The 19,190-nt window shown below is 40.2% G+C and overlaps 1 protein-coding gene across 5 annotated transcripts in view; it reads left to right on the top strand.

The window, feature by feature from the left end:
• Nucleotides 1-19,190, top strand: part of DUSP16 (dual specificity phosphatase 16) — a 63,984-nt gene that overhangs the window by 32,673 nt on the left and 12,121 nt on the right. For all 5 annotated transcript variants that reach the window (XM_059845806.1, XM_059845802.1, XM_059845803.1 and 2 more), the window contains 3 exons: nucleotides 1,751-2,345; nucleotides 3,522-3,660; nucleotides 15,828-15,991. In XM_059845806.1, coding sequence (XP_059701789.1) covers nucleotides 2,115-2,345; nucleotides 3,522-3,660; nucleotides 15,828-15,991 — 534 coding nt within the window. In that variant the 5' untranslated portion in view covers nucleotides 1,751-2,114. The remainder of the gene's footprint in view (nucleotides 1-1,750; nucleotides 2,346-3,521; nucleotides 3,661-15,827; nucleotides 15,992-19,190) is intronic.

Here is a 19,190-nt window from a genome sequence, read left to right as displayed (position 1 = left end):
CAACCTTTGATGTGAATAAAAGAGAATCAAAATTTGTGACAGGAAATGTTAAGAGAAATTTTAAATATTGCAGAATACTATTTTCCTGGGAAGGAAAAATTTGACATAACTATCAAGATTCCTCCCCTACCCCACTCCCTCTTGCAAAATGTCACTTTGAAAATCAATTGTCTTTTCATACCTTCCCGAGACTAGTGTAAAATGACTGCTCTTTGAGGGGGGGCACACCTGCCAACCAAGTTCTTTAAAACATTTAATTAAAACTTGTTGTATTATATTTTCCAATAGTTTTACTGCAGTTTACAGAAATGTGCATTTCACTGCTATGAGCTTCCATTTATCTGGGCAAGCTGAACAGCACTGTCACAACAGCACTAAATCAGGACAAATGGAAGATCACATTTTGTCAGCCTAATGTCTGTCTACGTGGAAGCTGGTGTTTTTCTTGTATTGCCACATGAAACTCATGAAACAACTTCCAGTTTCCTCTTTTGGGTTGTTAACGTCAAGTTTGTACTTTTTGCAGAATTTATTTTGCTTAACATTGTGCAAATGTAGGTTTGTACCTACATTTGTACAATATATCTAAAGAGTAAAACATCAGACCTGGGATTTCCCACTGCCAAACGCAACTGGCCTGTTGCCAGGACTTTTAATATAAATCTCTTGATAGTTAGAATTGATTACTTCTCTTGCAATTAAGGTAAACAAATAAACATTTCAAATGGAAGCAGCAAGTCAACACTATAAAATCTAAGCTCAAATGTGAGCTAAATCCCTGAAGGATATAGCCCCGTGGTGGCTCCTTTTTGAGGAGTGTTCCTACAAGAACTTGTGCCATCAGAATGTTTTGGGACACCCTGAGGAGCCTAAGGGCAGCTGAGGCAGTGCTACAAGGAGAGGGCTAAAGGTGCTGGGGTTTGACTGCTCTGCTGCTGCCAGTCTTTCAGCTGATGTTGTTCAGATGCTGTCAGGATCTAATTTTAGAGAAATACAGTTTGTTTCAAAGATTATTTAGCATGAGTGCTGGGGGTTACACACCTCCCATAAGCATCACACAGCTCTAGGAAGAACAGGAGAGTGCTCACTGCTTTACTTTCCAGTAGTGTGAGACCTCATCCATCTCTGGTGATTAATTCAAATAAAATGCTTGTGTCCTCATGTGGCATCTTGTCCTGGTTTCTATTCAAGCATTTCCTTCAGAGAGGTGGATGTAAGTTTGGTCCTTTCCTTTGTGTAGTTTTAGTTTTCCAACTTGCAGTGCTGTTTTGTGAAATATTTTTCAAGTCATTAAACTTCGAAATGTTTAATATTTAAAATGTTTAAAGTGTTTTAAAAACAAATTTTACTTTTTACTAAGTGGTGCAGTGCTGAAATGCATTTAAATAGTTTTGCTATTGAAAGGAATACCATGATGTAGGGCAGCATCTCTTAATTATGTTCTAACAAAGTCTTGTGAAGAGGCAGAGCTAGTGGCAACAAAAGTCTGCAATTAAGGCAGGGTATGTTGCCTGAAATACAAGATAATTGTCCAGGCAAGATCGTTGGAATGGATTCAGAGCCTGCAGTTGCCAATGCTCTCTCTAGGTGTTTGGCACATCCAGCAGAGAGGAGAACTCCTCAGGAATGTGTTTATTCCATGTATGGCCCACTGTACAGCTAAGCTAAGAGCTGAATGTTTTGTTCTGCGAAGTTTCATGGCCTCATCTGGTTTGTGTTTTTTGTTTTTTTCATCTTCCCCTTCTTACAGGCTCTCAATCTGCTGTAAAGCTGATGGGTGGGAGCAAAGGTAAAGAATGATGTAATGCAGCAGCAGCCAGAAAGCATCTTTTGTGTGAATTGTGAAATGGCCACTCCGTAGTCATCTCCCGATGAATCAGACGTGAGGGGCCGCTTTGTGGAGCCAACCCTTTGTACATCAACTGGAAGCAGGAGGAGACGCTCAGTCCAACAGCTCTTTCTGAAAATGGATTTAACTTTTCTTTTGCCAGTCACTACCAGCATGACCTCATACACTTCTAGTACAATGGTGTGGCTAAGCCTTTGAGTACACAGCCATTACATCATCGCAGCAAATTAGAGAGGGCGGTGGGGAAAGAGGCCTCGTTGTTGTCATGGCCCATGAGATGATCAGGACCCAGCTCATTGTCCCGGAGAAGTTGGTGGCTTTGCTGGAGAGTGGGACAGAGAAGCTGCTGCTGATTGATAGCCGCCCCTTTGTGGAGTACAACACCTCCCACATCCTGGATGCCATCAACATCAACTGCTCCAAGCTCATGAAGCGCAGGCTGCAGCAGGACAAAGTTTTGATCACAGAGCTCATTCAGCACTCAGCAAAACACAAGGTAGGGGTCATTTTCCTCTTATTCCTTGTGTTTCTTTAAAGGAGTGGCTGGAAAGCAACTTGTAATATTTTTTCCTTAAGTATTTAATTAAATGAGAAAAAACAAACCAACAACCAAAACCCAACAACATTAGAGGACTGAGTTTAGCTGAGATTTTACCTGATCAAAGAGGGTATTGGTTACTATTGAGTTTATCGTTGGGATTCTTTGTAGAATCAGTGACAGAGTTAAGGGGAGGATTTAGAAATTAATCAGAAAGAATGTTCTCAGGATTCTTGTGTGTCTTGCAAAGCACAGTCTCTCAAATGTATGTAATTAAGGCAGGAGAGATTCTCTCCTAAACTTTGAAAGATTCTTGGAGGTCTGTGGTGGTGGGGCTTGCTTAGCAGGTGGTCATTTGGTTTCCAAAGAAACTGCCTCTCTGTCAGTTCTGGCTCCTACTTGCTGTTTAAAGGGCTTTTCATAGGGGTAGTTTGATGAATTTTGGTGTTTGTTTTGTTGTTTATTTAATTGGGAGGAGCAGTGTGGTTTTCTCCAAGTAGTGTTATCAGTGAAAAGAAAATAGCTATGCTGTTTAAAATTAATGTGTGCCTCTGTCTGCGTGTGTGTTTGTGTGTGTGTGTGTGGAGGGGATATTGGGGGTTTTTTATCCATTGATATTTGTTTCATGTGTTTTAGGAACAAAAATAATCTACTATGTTCTTGCTTTGACATGTTAAAAATGAAGCTTTTTATTTTATATATAAAGTTGTGCGTGTAACCAAAATGTGTGTGGCTTAGAGGCACTTTAAGGTCTCTTTACTGTTTATGTACAAAACTCTCAGAAGCAGAAAGTGAGGTAGGGCCACCTTCTCAAAAGCTCAGCTTTTAAACAAATTCACCAGCCTAGCTGATGGTAGAGCAATTCACAAGTGACATAAAATTACCAAATTATAGAAATTTGTGGAGTGGGCTTCAACTTGCAGCAAATAATCAATTTATAAACTCTCTGGGGAATTAAATCTGTGAGGCTTATGAAGTATAAAATAAAAACTGTTTAGTGAACAAATGCATAAGAAATCTATATATCTGAACTGCCCTTATAGCAAATATGTGGGAACCCTGATGGAGGTGATAATGTGGGGCTTTTTATCATCTTCCTCCTTCCTGTTTTACTCTGAGTTCCTTGTGTTTCAGATTGAAATTGATTGCAAGCAGGAAGTGGTGGTGTATGACCAAAGTTCTAAAGATGTGACCTCTCTCTCATCTGACTGTTTTCTTACTGTGCTCCTGGGCAAACTGGAGAAGAACTTCAGCTCTGTGTATCTGCTTTCAGGTAAGATGTAACAAAAGAAACCCCTTTCAGGTAACATGTACCAAAAGAAACCTCTGAAACACTTGAATAAAGAGAAGAAAGAAAATGCTGTTGCCAGAGCAGACCTGTACAGTTTTCAAGTGCTGGTATAAGCTTCAGTTACAGCAGAGACTTTTCTGTAGTTGTTTTTGCATATAATGACACTCAGAATACATGCAGTGCTTAGAAATTGCATCTTAGAGGAGATATATTACACCATTACTCTGTGTAAATGGAAATGGAGCAATGCAGAGGTTTTTAGATGCATATGTCATCTACTTTAGGGTCAAAAAATAGTAAAAAAAAAAGGGCTTCCCTGGTTTTTTAAGTATTGTACATGGTAGGAAGAAAATCTCTTCCTTACTGAATTGGTAATTGCTAAAATAAGAACAAAGGAAATGATCTCCCAGAGTTACAGAGATTAGTTTGTGCGACATTTTAAACTTCAGCTCCCTAAGTGCCTAAGTGGTAGCACTTTATTTAGGTATTTTCCTTTGCCCTCCTTTTTTTTTTAATTTTGTTTTTGTTTTGTTTTTGTTTATTTTTTAAATTTTGTTTTGTTTGGTTTGGGTTTTTTTGTTTGTTTTTGTTGTTGTTTGGTTTGGTTTGGTTTTTTGGGTTTTTTATTTCAAATCCCAGGTCAAAGCACCTATAGAAATCCAATTCCTTATTACACAGGATTTGCTGCTCTCAGCATGTGCTAGTGCCATTATTTCTGTCATGGAACAGCAGACAGTGTTCACAAGAAGGAGCAAAGAGGGGTGTGAAGTAGATCCAAGGCTGAAAGAAGAGGGAATGACAAATGTAAATAGGAAATCCATTGCAGTGACTGGATCAGTGATCTAATGAAGTGTACACCTAGTGTCTGAGAAATGCTGAAACACAGAGACAGCATAATGGTGAGAGAAAGGAAATAACTCCTGAGAGATGCTTCCTCTTAGCAACAGGGTTTCACTACAGTTTGTAGTGACTTCACATGACAGTGACTTCACATGACAGTGAGAGGTGGTACTGAGAGAACTTTTCTCAACTTGTTTTGAAAGTGATTGCAGAGAAAGTGAATAATTTCTGCACTTGGACATGAGTTTGGTGCTCATGTGAGCTTTACTTACAGTAAGCCAAGTGGGTTTTGCTTTGGCTAGGTTTGGTGATTTTGTTTTCTTTTCTTTCTGTCTAGGTAAGAATTACACTTGTGGGTGGTGGATTATAGTGTTAGATTAAGTAACTCTTCTTACATATGAGCTACCAAGAATTGTGTGGTGTGTAGGCACAGTAAATGCTTAATGCAAAAGTGCTGAAATTAATGGTTAAACTGAAGTTAAACTCTTAAACTGAAAATTGATATTTGAAAAAGAAGCCAGTCTAGAAACAGTTAGTATCTCCTCAGAAATCCTTTTATTGTTCTAATTCCCAACTCTGCCTAGCTGCCCTGAGGGTTTTTTTTTAATAACCTGAAGTAGATTACAGCTCCAGGCAGGAATGAGTCTATCCTTAACTTAATTTCCATGATAGAAACATCTCTCTTACAACTGAGAATCAGACCTCATGGCAGGGAGGTGTTGGGGAGGGGCCAAGCACAGAAAGTGTCATGAACTTCCCTTCCTCACTCTGTTCCTCACTGGTGTGAGACATGTCTTTGATCTTCTGGCTCATCTGCTGGACCTTATGAAAGAAGTGCTCAGCCTCCACTCTCAGAGTTGCCTGTGGCTCTCCTAGGAATGCCCAGGACCAGGAAGGGAGTTCCCAGCTGTTCCCAGCTTCCCAGTACATCATCTGGCCAATCACTAGTTGCATGTATCATAATGATACTGGGAGAAATGGTTTTCTTTTCTGTTCAAGATGAAAATGTTACCTAAACTACAAGCAGGATGGTAGTGTACATGAGCTGGGATGAACTTAGCCACACACAGCTGGTAAGGGTTAGTTTGGGAATTTAATGTGTCAAAATCCTCCTTATAAAATGCAGGACTTTTACTTTAGCGTGTCAAATGGCAAAGATCAGGTTTGAGAATTTCCTCTTATGTTTGTTTACATAATTTGTTTCTATTTTGTATATTTGTTTATATATTTGTTAAATTTTGTTTATAGCTAGGATGGGGATATTTATGAATGCAAAAACAAACTGATGGCTTTAAAACCAGTGGAAGAGGAGGACAAGAAAAAAAGGGAAATATAAGGAAATTATTTACTACTGATCTATTACAGTTAAGTGCTTATTTCATGTGCTTTTTTTTTTTTACATCTGTTAAAAATCTAGCTACTTAATGCACACACAAGAAACCTTTGAGGATGTGGAGTGAAGGAGAATTGGGTGAATTCAGTCTTGCAGAAAGCTCCTTGGAGTTTTTATTGATGTGCGGCTGTAGGAAACTAGATAAAATATGTTGTCTCAGCAAGCTGCTGACGAACTCTAATAAATGTTTATGGCCCATAATGAGGGCAGGGGTCAGTGTACTGTGTAAAAAGAAGAACCTTTGGACTTGAGTTTTCCATATCCCACTAAATCTGGTTTATTTAAAATAGTGACCTTAAATAAACATTTTGGAGTAGGAAAATATTTTTTGTTGGGATGGAATAAGGAGTATTTAACAAATATCTGAAATTCCTGCCTCTGTTCTTGTTGAAACCCCCCATTACTGAGCACTCAGTAAGGTGTTTTTTTTATTTCGGTTGTTCATAAAGGTGTGGTCTGCCCTGGAGGTTGTTTTTGATTGAAGTAGCTATTGTAAAGACCTCAAAGTAACCCTTACCAATTAGTTTAAGATCTTGATATAACATCATAAAAATACTTATAATTTGGTGAGGAATGTTTTCAGGAATTAAATATTCCGTTTGGTACTTAATTTTTAACAGTGCAGGATACTGAAATGTGGACACCAAGGGCTTAATTCTATTCCCATCATGGCATCTTCTACTCTGACTTAAGCAAGATTTAAACACAGGGATGTCACCTGATTCCTTCTCATAGTTTGAGAATTGGATTTACTTGCAATGTTGTCCTTTTCCTAGTTAGTAGTGTTATGATTTTCCTGCTTGCTCTGCAGAAACAGTTAGGAGAGACTAGTGATTTTTGTTTAATTGACCATTATTAAGGTAGTAAACATCAAGAGTCTTGATTAAATTCTATTCCACTTTGTGAATGGAAGCATTCACATTCTACTTTCCTTAAATACTTGTTCTCCCCTGCTTTTAATCTGGCTTAGTTCTGCTCATTCAAGCACAGATGTCTTCATGGCAGCTACCTTTCAAATGTTTCCTGTGAAGAAGGTGAAGCCCAACTTTTTATTTTGTGTTGATGTTTTTTTAAACTTTTTTTTGGTCTGTGTTGGGAACACTTTGTCTAAATGGAAGGCATCCTGAAAGACAGGAAAAAAACCTAAACAAAACCCTTCTATGTGTACAAACTGTCATTAAAAACTGTGATAGCCTAACACTGAAACACTGTGTGCCTCCCTCTCAAAACCCCACAGTGGCTGGTGGGGACTTGCCTTCTAATCTCTTGCTACCTTTCTGAAAAATATGAAAAATATCAGCAGTAATGGGATGTAGTGGATTCTTCCTCCACTAGAGCTCTGACAAACTACTGCAGACACAAAGTAGTCATAAGGAGAAATAAATAAGTTATTGGTTTTTATTCAGTGACAAATGTTGGGGTCATATGCATGGACAGTGAAGGGCATCCTAGGCAGAATGAGTTCAGTGAGATTGGACAAAGGTCCTGGAAACAAAGCAGTGAGTGATTACCCAGGGAGTGTGGCAAAAGGTATGTTTTTGCTGAAACTTCCCAATTCCTTGTTTCCCCCAACCTGTCTCTCACCTGACAATGTGTGTATAACAAATGGAAGACTTGCATGGAAGATATGAGGAGAAGGAAGCAAGTCAGGAACTCTTCTTCAGTCTTCTTTTTCCTGCCATTCGTTTTAGAAATATTTGAAATTGGAAGCCCATTTAAAAAAATCTTTAGTGTAAAAATACTGAAGTATCTCTAGGGTATATTCACCATTGTGTTGTCTTACTTGTCTAAGGAAAAGCCTAGATAAGAAAAGCCCAGTGCTTTCTCCCTGCTTTATTTCCAAGGAAGCATTCCCTGTGGCAGGGGAGCAGGAAATCTGAAGAATATTCTCTTGTAGGTGGAGTTGGTAATTTCCATGTGCTAAAGGGACCAGGGCTGTGACACAGGGCTTTATTCCCAGTTTCTGCAGTCCCCTATGGCAAGTCAGGGTGGTTCAGTGTGGACTGAAAGAAGGCACAAGGTTTGATAAAGTCCTGGCAAACATCCTGACACCTTTTAACATTTGGATTTGGAGCTTTGTAACTTTCAGTTGTGGCTTACTGATGTTCTGAGTGTTTCCTACATATAACTATCTGCAGAGTACTCCAGCACACCTTAAAATGGTGGTGTCATCAACTACAATAATCAGGTTATCTGCAAATTGAAATTAGCGTGAATGAGCTATTAAATATCCTGCCACCGTTTGGAGGAGCAGAGATTGGCACAATGATGCCAGCTTTCCTGACATTCTGATTGGTTGATTCCATCAGAAGGAAGCCTCTACTGAGAGAGGTAAATTCTTGCTGAGGGAATGCAGTATTCCCCAAGTGGTCCCATAACCCATGGAGTACAGCCAGTGTTGGCAGGGAGGAGATGAGAGTGAGAAAGGAGCTTCGCTCTGAATCACCCTCTTGAAAAGTCTCCCTCTCCATCAATTTTTAAGAGAGCTTAGGAAAGCAAGTACCCTTGGCTACAGACAGGCCTCTGACTATCCTCCCCCCCTCTGTACTTAAAATGCAATTTTCAGTGTTCATTTACTGCCATAATTGTTTTAAGCACTTGAAGAATGGGAGTAGAGTTTATTACTTTCATATGTGTATCCACTTGCTGTCTTTTGAGAGAGAGCAAGGTTTTGACTAAAGTAGAGCTCACATAACATTTCTCAAACCCAAGAATAACTTGTTAAGTTTGCTTTTGTTTTGGATACCTCTGGATGCCTGTGAAATTTAATTGACTGAAATTATGGTGAAGGTTTTTTGGGTTTTTTTTCCCTTAAAGGCAGAAAGGGGGAGTGAGGGTGTCCACTCTGCTCTTTGTACTTGCCACGCCACATGGAATATGGCACTTGGGTGGGATGGGAAGCTTGACCCCATTCTCACATATCTTCCCTTCCTTGTTTGCTTAACCTGCCTATTAACCTTGTCTTAGCAAAGGCAGAAACCCTCCAGGGCAAAGAACTTCCCCTGCTACTGTGCTTGTAAAACACCTGGAATAACGGGGCAGCTTTCTGAACACCACTGGAATAAAAACACCCCTGGCTTCCCCAAAGTGTGAAACCTTGGATCCTGTGGAAGGACTGCCCATGGCTGAGGAGGGGGGACAGGAATGGGATGGGAGCCCTCCCAACAGGGCTCTCCAGCCTGAGCTTATGTAATGGAAAATGGCACGGGTCCCTGCGGAGCGGGGCTGGAATGCGGCAATTGTAGTGCCTCGTTTAAACAGAGTGGAAACATTGCAGATTCATAAAACTTGTGAGTCAGAAAGTTTACAGCTTTCCTTCCTTACGGCAAGGGAAAAAAATCTATACTGCAGCTTTTAGATAAACACGTTAATGTTCAACAGGAATGTGACTGGGAAAGAGCACCAAGAGCCTCCGAGGCAAAGCAAACTTAAAACTTCAGGGTTTGGATATTTTGTGTTTGCTATAGTGCTGCTTGATTTATTTTTTTTTTTAGCCTAGTTTTTGGTAATGTTACCTTACTGCCCTGGCACTAATCACTATTTACAGTAACAAATTCTAATTGCTATTTAGGAGAGGAAAAGAAAGCCCCAAAAGCTAAATATGAGTTACTCCACTGCATACCTTTAGTGAACACAGGCTTGGTGAGGCTTGCTTAGAATCACAGGACCTGAATATTATGTTTTAGAGGTAGTTGCAAATTTTCCTGCCTTTTTATTATTTATTTCCTTTAAAAGGTAAAATTAAATGAAAAAGGGGAAAAAAGGTATGGCCATATCCTTTTTAGAAAGGTATAGCAATATAAGATTTATTAGTTTGAGGTTATATAAAATTGTGAATAATTAGTGCCCTTAATGAAGAAGAAACTTCTGGATTTAAATAAAGGTGGAATTGTCTCTTAAATCCACAAGATTCATATTCTTCTTGCAATGCTGTCTTAGTACGTGCATGTAGTCTTTGGTTTTCTGACTCATCACTTGGGTCTCAGACCTTTTCCACCCCCTGCTTTAAAATAATGGTTTTTGATGCTGAATTAACACTCATGTACTGGCAGACAATTAGGTCTTGTCGGAAAAGGAAGGAAGTAGCTTCTCGTCTGTTTTCAAGAATTCACTAAAGAAAACCAATTTCTCCCTTTGGCTTTTTCAGAACAGTCACAATCCAAAACAGGGGGGAAAGGAGCAGTATCTGATTTGAATGGCACTTCAGAAAAATGCCAGTTTACTCTGTTACCAGTGTGCCTTGTCTGTGGTCTTTTCCAGCAGACTCCATGTGAGAAAGGACACATCCACTGTCTCTTACATCTCCATCAGGAGCACCAGGCAGGATCTTTCTGTGCCTCACATGGGGCCAGCTGGAGCTGCAAGGATGTTATAATAAACACTTCTTAGGCTTTTCTTAGCCTAGAGTTGTAGAGAAGCCAAGCTCTTAGGGGTTGCCATGTTGTCTGTGTCTCTGCTGTCACCCACAAAAGATGTTTCAAAAGCTCATTGGTCAGCTTCAATAAGGCTTGACAAAAGGAGTAACTAAATGAAAAAAAAATGGAAGTTCTCGTGAGCTGTATGAAATGAGCACTGGTACAGTGCAGAGCCTCAAATTAGTGTCTCCCCCTGAAAAGCTGAGCTGAGGGTGGATTTGCTGGTATGACCAGGGAGCTCAGGCTGGAAATGTGCAAGGATCTAGTGTGAGATGGGCACTGGTGGCAGGTGGGATTCCTTGGTTCTGCAGCCCCTCAGTTACTTGGATGAAAAACATGTTTCTGTAGCCTGAAAGTGGAAAGCTGCTCCTCTGGTCTCTGGAGTTAGTCTCCATTAGTTGGAGAAGATGACAGAGACTTTCACCCTGGTTACCACCTCTTCTCCAGCTGAATCTCCTCTCCCCTCTGCCTTGGCCACACAGCCAGGCTCTGGGGCTCAGAAGGAATTGCTGGGGTTCTCCATGGAGCTGTAGCTGGCCAGGCTCACTGCAAACATGTGAAGGGATGTGAACACCTATTGTCTCACCTTTCTTTCATTCCAAGTTAGGTTTCATGACTGCATTTACAAAGAAATAGTACAAAATCCTCATGGCACAAATGCACTGTCAGCTTGTTTCTACATTTTTAACTGTTAGGATTTGTGTATGCATGGAGCCCTCACCTTTGTAGGAGTTATCTCTGTACTTGGATGGAGTTACACAGAAAAAACAAGTCACACCTAATGCTCAGGTCCCTTCTTTTCATCTTTCCCTTTCCTTGCAGAGATGTGGAAACTCAGAGTTGCACCTCAGCTGTTGCTCTTCAGTTTCACACACAAACTTAACCCACTTTATCTCTGAAGCACACTCAGATCTCCATTCCTTTGTCTGCTTTGCCAGTATGCACATGCCTGATTAGCAAGAGCAGCTCTCTCTAGATGATTAAGGATAAAAATTCTGGTGCACATCTCTGCAGACACTTGATGATGAAAAGGAGCTTGGCTGTTTCAAGAATTGGCTGTTTCAAGAGTAATGTTATGAGCAACTATAAAGAGATATTAGGATTGCCTCCTGATGATTTTTTTTCCTATATGTTAGAAATACATTTAAGTTGAGAGATAGGATGGATGTATGAGGGAGCATCTGTGGTCTGGTGTGAATGAGGAACAATGCTTGCATTTTGAAAACTAATTTTGTTGAAACTGATGCTTCTATTTAACCTTTTTGCTCTTCCCTGGGCTAAATCAGTACTTAGTATGTTCCCTGTGAATTTGTCTTGTCTCATTACGGTCACATCTCTGAATGGTTTGACATCCCATTGAAGGAAATATAAATACCAGGAGGAAGAAGAGAAACCAGTGTAACATGGAATGAACATAAGAACCATCCACCTGTCCTGTTATGGTGTCATTTAACTGGAAAGGTTTTATTAAATATTGGATAAAAACAATGAAATATGATCTGCATTTCACAACTTTTGAACTAAGTGTTCAATCCAGACCTTTGAGGCTTAGCTGATCCTTCATTTGCAAACCTGCAGAGTGGTTTGCAGAGCTCTGTCTGTGACTGCAGCAGGGCAGCTGGCAGCACTGGAATGCTCCTGCTCTGTTTCCACAGAACACAGAGAAATGAACTGCTGTAAATGCTTGTGCTTCCCAGGAGTCATTCCTCTGGATTCATTTATGATTTGTGTTTAGTGGCAGTTAAACTAATTAATCATAAGGATTTGGATGGATTCCATTCCCTCAGTGAAAGGAAGCTCTTCCCAAATCAACAATATTTCTCTATCATTTGTTGCCTCCTGATCCCATATTCATTCCCTGCCTCTTCCTGTTTCTAGCAAAGTTAATTGGGAATTCTGTTTATATAAGGACTTAGGCAGTGAATCTATAAGGAGGAATAACTTTTACCACAGAATTGTGCTGAAACTTTTTTAATCTGTTTCTTGTTTGGCCCTGTTTTGTTTCCTGAGCTGGCTGAGAAGGGAGCTGACACTTCTGATACCAAGATTCCTTTAGAGATCATACCTTTATGATCCCAGCTGTAGTTAGGGAAGCCTTGATCAAAGGGAAGTCTGTAGTCACCACTTTGCAGAACCATAGCAACAGGGCAATCAAGAGGTTTACTGGGTCTTGCCAGATTTCTGCTAATGGATGTGGAGGCTTGTAAGCAAGAAACACTTTGCTGTAAGGACTGGGAGGTGTTGGGTTGTCTGCCACACACAAGGGCTGCAAAAGCAGAGAGCTTTTGGCACCTTGACATGGTTTTGTAGAGACATCCTGTTGAATGTCAAGAGAGCTGTTTCAGCTCAGCTTACCACTAAGAATACAGAAAACCTGTGTGGTTCAGAGCTATTGAGGAGAGAATATTTTGGAGTTATATGTCAGTCATGTATTTCCAAGGCCCAGTGACATTTATCAAAGAATTCAGTGAAACTCTATTAACCCAGCAGCTCTGTTAATGATGTGTGGATTTTTGCTTTCCTCCCCCCCATAGTTTCAACATGCTCTTGCAATTGATTTATTATTCACATGAGGCTGGAGCAGTGGTGGAAGAAAGGGTGTTATTAAAAACTAGCTCCAGAAGAAAAGTGTATTTTCTCTAATTAAAACAAACTATACAGTGCTGCCAATGTCCCTGTTCCAACTGAGGTAGGTAACGAGATTTAAAGGAAAAAAATTGCCTTCTTGGAAAGATCATCCCCAAATTATGGAATTTGAAACAAAACCTGCCCCATTTTTCTTTTAAGGCTCAATTTTCTGTTCTGCATTCCTACTTGTAGACTAAATTAATTTTCCAAGTGTCTAAGGCTGATTTTTTGAAAACTGCTTCATTTACAGTAGAAGTGTACAGGTGGTCTGAGTGCTTAAAACCCTTTCCTCATAAGAGGCTCCTCATGTAGACTGGTCATAGAGTTCTTCTGGGGAGCCACCCTCTGTGCTAGAAAACAGAGACATTTGAAATAAATCCCTTTTCTCTATACATTTTTAGGTGCTGAGGGGTTTTTTAAATACATTTCCCTGTGTATTTTTAAAATATGTATATTTTGTAAGTTAGTGCAAGCAAATAGTGATGAGTACAGTTCTTTTGAACAGTAATGAGCCTTATAATGCCATGACAGCTCCAGGATTGTACATGTAGATGCTGTTGTTCCAGACCCCTGATAGTCTGTGGCACTTAAAGAAATTGGTACTTAACCAGGATGCATATGTGAGTGTTTTCTTGGTTTAGGGTTTGCTTGCTTGTGGGCTTTTAAAGCAATTTTTCCATACAGATTGACCTAGAATGGGTTTTTCGTATTGGGAAATGCCATAAATCAAAGCCAGATTCATTGAAAAGCTACTAACCTTTTGAAAACCTGGTCCTAGAGGATGGCAGGGCGGACAGCTTAATATTTGAACCAAATCACTGGGTTTGTGCTTTCTCAAATCAGTTCAGTACAGATACTAACACCAGGTTAAAATATGCTCAGAGGAAAGGAGGGTTCACTTAGTGCACATGTAAAGGCAGGCAGTATAATGTCAGACTTTGAAGATTTGAGAGTTTTGTGAGTGTAATTCATGTTGTAAAGATCCTGAAGCAACATGTTACTAGGAAATCATGAGGAGAAAAGATGAAACATGACTTTGAAAGGATGAATGCCATGGAGGAAGTATTGAAGCATCTAATCTTGAATAATTTTGATGTGCCTTGATAAAGACCTGGAATAAAAATAAAATAAAAGAAGAGTGCTCCTTATCTTAGGATGACAGAGCATGGGTTCCATCTCCCCAAAATCTCAGGTGTTCTGCACATTAGCTTCCTGCCTAATTTCTTGCCACAGGTTTCACACAGAAATGAGACCAATCCCTAGGTAGTTGGGAAGACCTTTTTTGCTGAACTTTTCCCGTGCAGTCTTTTGCAAAGATAGCACAGATGTAAAATCCTTGCTTCTGCAGCTTCTTTGTAAGGAGTTCTCTATTTCCAGCCATGTCAGTGAGAGGATCCACAAAGCAGCCAACAATGCTTCCAGAAAATAAAGGATAAGCAAATGAAACCAAGGCAAATACTTGATTTCCTCTTCTTCACTATCCTCTCAAATAACTGCTTAAATTCAGTATCAGAGGTATATGATACTGAATTTGCCCTATAAATTCAAGGAATGCTTCCTGTAACAGAAAGGAAAACATTGGGCCATACAGAATAAAATTTAGCAAGTATGTGAGAGAATTGTTTTGCAAACTCTTCCCCTCATTCAATGGAACAAGCAGGATCTGTGCTCCTGATGGGCAGTGCCTTGGCTTGTCTCACAAAATAGTAAAGTTATTTATTTTATTTGTTTATTTATTTATTCAGGAGATTGAGCAGGAATTAATTCATAAAATGTTTGCTCTAGAATCTGCTTGCTTGCTTTTTTTATTAGATAAAATGAGTTGTTATACACTATTGCCTTGGTATTTTAACATTTACTAATGATACAGATTTTAAAAGCTAAAGGATAGACATAATTCAGGCAATGGTAATGCAAGCCCTGGCAAAACAGTACATTAGCTTATTCCTGAGTAATTTTAATTCACATCTTGAAACTTGTAATCATAGTTCACATAGCATTTGGCAGATTGAGCATGTCAGTGCTTCAATTCCTTGATGATAAAAAGGTGCTCTGTTCTGAACAGGTTATAATTACTCATCCTTCAGTTAAAACTCTGCTCATCTGGGAGGAAAGAGCTGGGGATTTTCACTGTGCTTTGCAAGTCTTCCCCCAGCTTCACTTCCCCCACTGAGATGGAGAAGGCTTGGCTTGGTGTGGTTTTGAAAGATTAAACTTCTTCCAGTGTCCTGGATGAAATACATTAATTGTGGAGCAGCACACAAAATAGTTGCAGGATTTTAATTAGTACTGTAGGATTTTAATTAGTAATGTAGGATTTTAAAAGTAAGCATTACCAAATGCATATTAATGCTTTTACCAAATGGAGAAAACATGACTTTTTCTTGAGCTCTCAGTATAAAGCTGATATGGGAGAAGGAAGTGTCTAGAAAGCACCTTGGTAGGGTGGAGACTAAAAGGTGTGCCAGCTTATGGTGTGGTGGGTGCTGTGCCTGTTTTTCTGAAGAATCATTTCCACATACTAAGAATGGGAAGAAGTATCAAAAACTTCTGAGAAGTGGAGGGAGAGAAATAAATATTCCAGGCTGAGTGGGAATACATAGCCAGGCCTTGGCTGCTGATGTATGGTTCACAGAAAGATGTGTATTTATTCTCATATTCTAGGGAGTGAAAAACCAAGGATTATTGTGTTTCCCATTTTGTCTGGAGAACCACAAAGCTGACCTAAGGAAAGGCACATGTACAGCTTCTCTGCCAAGGCTTTCCTGCTGCCCCTTGGTGCCTCCCCATCTCCCATGCTAAATGCTGCTCTCCCAGAACTGGCATGGGCATCAGCATGTTTGTAGATTAAATACCTGCTCTTCCTCTCACAGGTGGATTTGCTGAGTTCTCCAGCTCTTTCCCTGGTCTCTGTGAAGGAAAATCCACACTCATCCCTACTTGCATTTCTCAACCCTGCCTACCTGTTTCCAACACTGGCCCAACTAGAATCCTGCCTCATCTCTACCTTGGGTGTCAGCGGGATGTCCTCAACAAGGTGAGCATTCTGGGTGCCATGTGGGTCACTGGATGTCCTCAGTGAGATGTCCTCAACAAGGTGAGCATTCTGGGTGCCATGTGGGTCACTGGATGTCCTCAACAAGATGAGCATTTTGGCTGCCATGTTGTTGCTATAGGACACGAAATAACACGATGCGGACACACAACTCTCTCAAGGTAAAAAATGCACTTTTAATTTCTGACTCCAACATTTATAGGTTTCCAGAAGTGACAGTGGATTGGAGGGTGAAAGGGCCACCTCTCCAATGACACTGGACAAACTAACAGTCCATCAAATTTCTCCTCCTCCATAAAAGAATGCAAAACAATAAGTTACTTACATAAAGTGTGTGAGGAAGTTCGTTACAAGAGTGTAAACATCAGAAGGCTTTGAAAAAATTTAAAAAATCAGGGCGACACCATGTGGGTCACTGGATGTCCTCAACAGGGTGAGCATTCTGGGTGCCATGTGGGTCACTGGATATCCTCAACAAGTTGAGTATTCTGGGTGCCATGTGGGTCACTGGATGTCCTCAACAAGTTGAGCATTCTGGGTGCCATGTGGGTCACTGGATGTCCTCAGTGAGATGTCCTCAACAAGATGGACATTCTGGTGCCATGTGGGTCACTGGAAGGAGTATCTGGTCTCCAGGGATCTTCCATCATGGCACATCATTACAGCTGTGAAACAGCAGCAGTGGAGGCAGGTAATGCACAAGCCATGGAAAGCTGTGGGAGAAGCAGTGATCCACACACCACATAATTAATCTATGGGTCATGTAATAGGAGATTGGGGTGTCTTTCTCCTTCATGCTGGGGCAGATGGAATGGTACATTCCCCAGGAACCTGTCAACCCAACTGCCACATCTGCCATAACAGCAGGTCAAGAGCATTCCTGTCAGAGCTCTGACCTGCTTGTTTTGGCAGGTCTTGGAGGTTGGCAAAATTATATTCATGGTTACAGCAGGACAAAGGAAGATTGCCTGGTTTTAGTATTTCCTTCAAGTGCTAGGAAAAAACCAGCATTTAAACACCATGAATTGTATAATAAGGGATTATTGCAAACAAATCTTTGTGCACCTACTGAAATCAGTGGGGTTGTATAAAATGAGCTTTTATGGTTGCACTACATTAAGAAACTTTTACTAAGTAATTTAAATTACTAAAAATTAGTAATTTCTGCTCCTAAAGAATAGCAAAAAAAAATTATATACTTAAAATAGTCAGCAAAGTTATCAAATATAGCACTTGTAGGTTGCTGGACTATCAGATGTCTAAGAGAGATTGTCTCAAATTGCCATGGGTCTCTATTCCTGTGTGTATCCACAGATGTTTGCCTCCATGAGGAGCCAGCTCTGCACCTTGGGTCCCTTCAAAGGGAATTTTTATTCCTTGTGCTGCATGTGGCCTCTTGCCTCCCATGCTCTCTGACAGTCCTGTTCATTAGCTGAATCCCCAACAGCCCTCACATCAAATGCATGGATGGGGGAGAGGGAAGGAGTGCTTCACCCTAGAATCTTGCCCTAATTATGTGTAAGGCTTATGTGTATGGTTTTTTATCCACATACAAACCTTAGCCCAGGAGCTATCATAAGCAGTCCTGTAACTAGATAAAATGTATGTACTTTGACCATTTTAATTTCACTTTCTACTTCTTTCAGTTTCTTCTACTTTTGCTCCATCCCAGTCTGGCCATTAATAGGCAATTTTTCGATTTTTCACATTTTTAAAGGGGATTTTTTACACACAAGCAATAATGTAGATGGTAATTGCGCTTTAGCAGAAAGCATAGAAATGGAGGATAATCAGCAGTCATTCCTTTTTAAAATCTTCCTTGTCCTGACTGCCAGGTAGCAAGTCAGCCATTCAATTCAGTGATTCACTTATGATGGATGTCAAAGCAGCTTATTACTCTTCCTACCACATAAGTAATTTATGGTCCTCAGACAAAAGTCAGCAGGAACCAAGTAGTTTAAAAAAAAAGTGTCCTTTTTCAGCTGATAAGGTATATGCTGTTTGTGTCAGTGTGTCTGTAGTCTTGGTGTCACTTCAGTGTGGGTCAAAGGAAGCCCTGCAGCTGCAGGTACTTTAGAATTAATGCAAGAGGAGCTGGTCAGATTTGTACTTCTTCACATGTTCTTGGGACTGAAAATCAAGGTTTACTGTGTTTCCTGTGCTGTATGAAGAACAACACTGACACCACCTATTCAGCTGTTCAGGAAGTTCTTACCACCTGGTGTCATCCCTGACAGTCAGAGTTTTGGAAGTTCTTCATTGGTCACCTCTTAGATTTCTTACCCATTTTTAGGACAAATACAAATCTTTTGGTTTTGTAAATCTACTAAGTTTTTGTACCTTTTCCTCTTTCTTGGGCATGTCACTTGTTGGCTGCACTAAACAAGACCTGAGTGCCAGTGGCTTATCTACCTCTTATCCACATCTTCAGATTCCATGTCTGCCTCTGGAAAATGCAAAAGGGTTCCCATCTTTAATACTGGAAAATATTAAGGAGCTGTGCAAACAAATTACAGTTTATACCTCTTAGAAGGCACTTGATGTTTTCCCCAATACCAGCCACTCCCAGTTTCCTGGGTTTCATCAGTTTCTGGATTTAGCTAAAAGTTAGTGCTAGCCACACACTGGCACATTAGAAACACAAATAATGGATCTCTGCTGCTCCTCCTGCAACATGCTTGGCTTCTGGGAAGCCTGGATCCTGCACAGGGGCTTTGGGGAGAGCAAGGAGGATGACTGACTACACTGATTGCCCAGAAACACATAGCAAAAAATCTGTAAAGTAAAAAACATTCAAAAGCAGAGGGCCAGAAACAAAAAAAACCAAAAAAGGCAGGGACAAGTAGCAAAGTGCTGTCTCTGTTAGGACAGTCCAGGAGCTGGTAAGTGGCTATGTTTGCAGGCTCTAGTTTAATGGCCTTGCTGGGGCTACTTAGGGACAGGAAGTCAGCTTTCTGCTAAGATTAAAATAGCTCTCTTCTATTCAAATCCAGATTTAAAAAACAAAAATTGCTGAAAAATCCTAGTAAGATTCCCCAAACTTGAGATGTAGCTGTATACTGACCTTATTTTTGCCTTTAAGTGCTGTGAGTTCTCATGATTCCTTCATTCACTAGACATACCAATTTCTATGAAATTAAATAATCTCAAAATATCTGCAAGAAACTCCTAATCAGCACTA

Source organism: Haemorhous mexicanus, chromosome 5, assembly GCF_027477595.1.
Source record: "Haemorhous mexicanus isolate bHaeMex1 chromosome 5, bHaeMex1.pri, whole genome shotgun sequence".
NCBI lineage: Eukaryota > Metazoa > Chordata > Aves > Passeriformes > Fringillidae > Haemorhous > Haemorhous mexicanus.
This window is presented reverse-complemented; position numbering and strand designations above follow the sequence as displayed.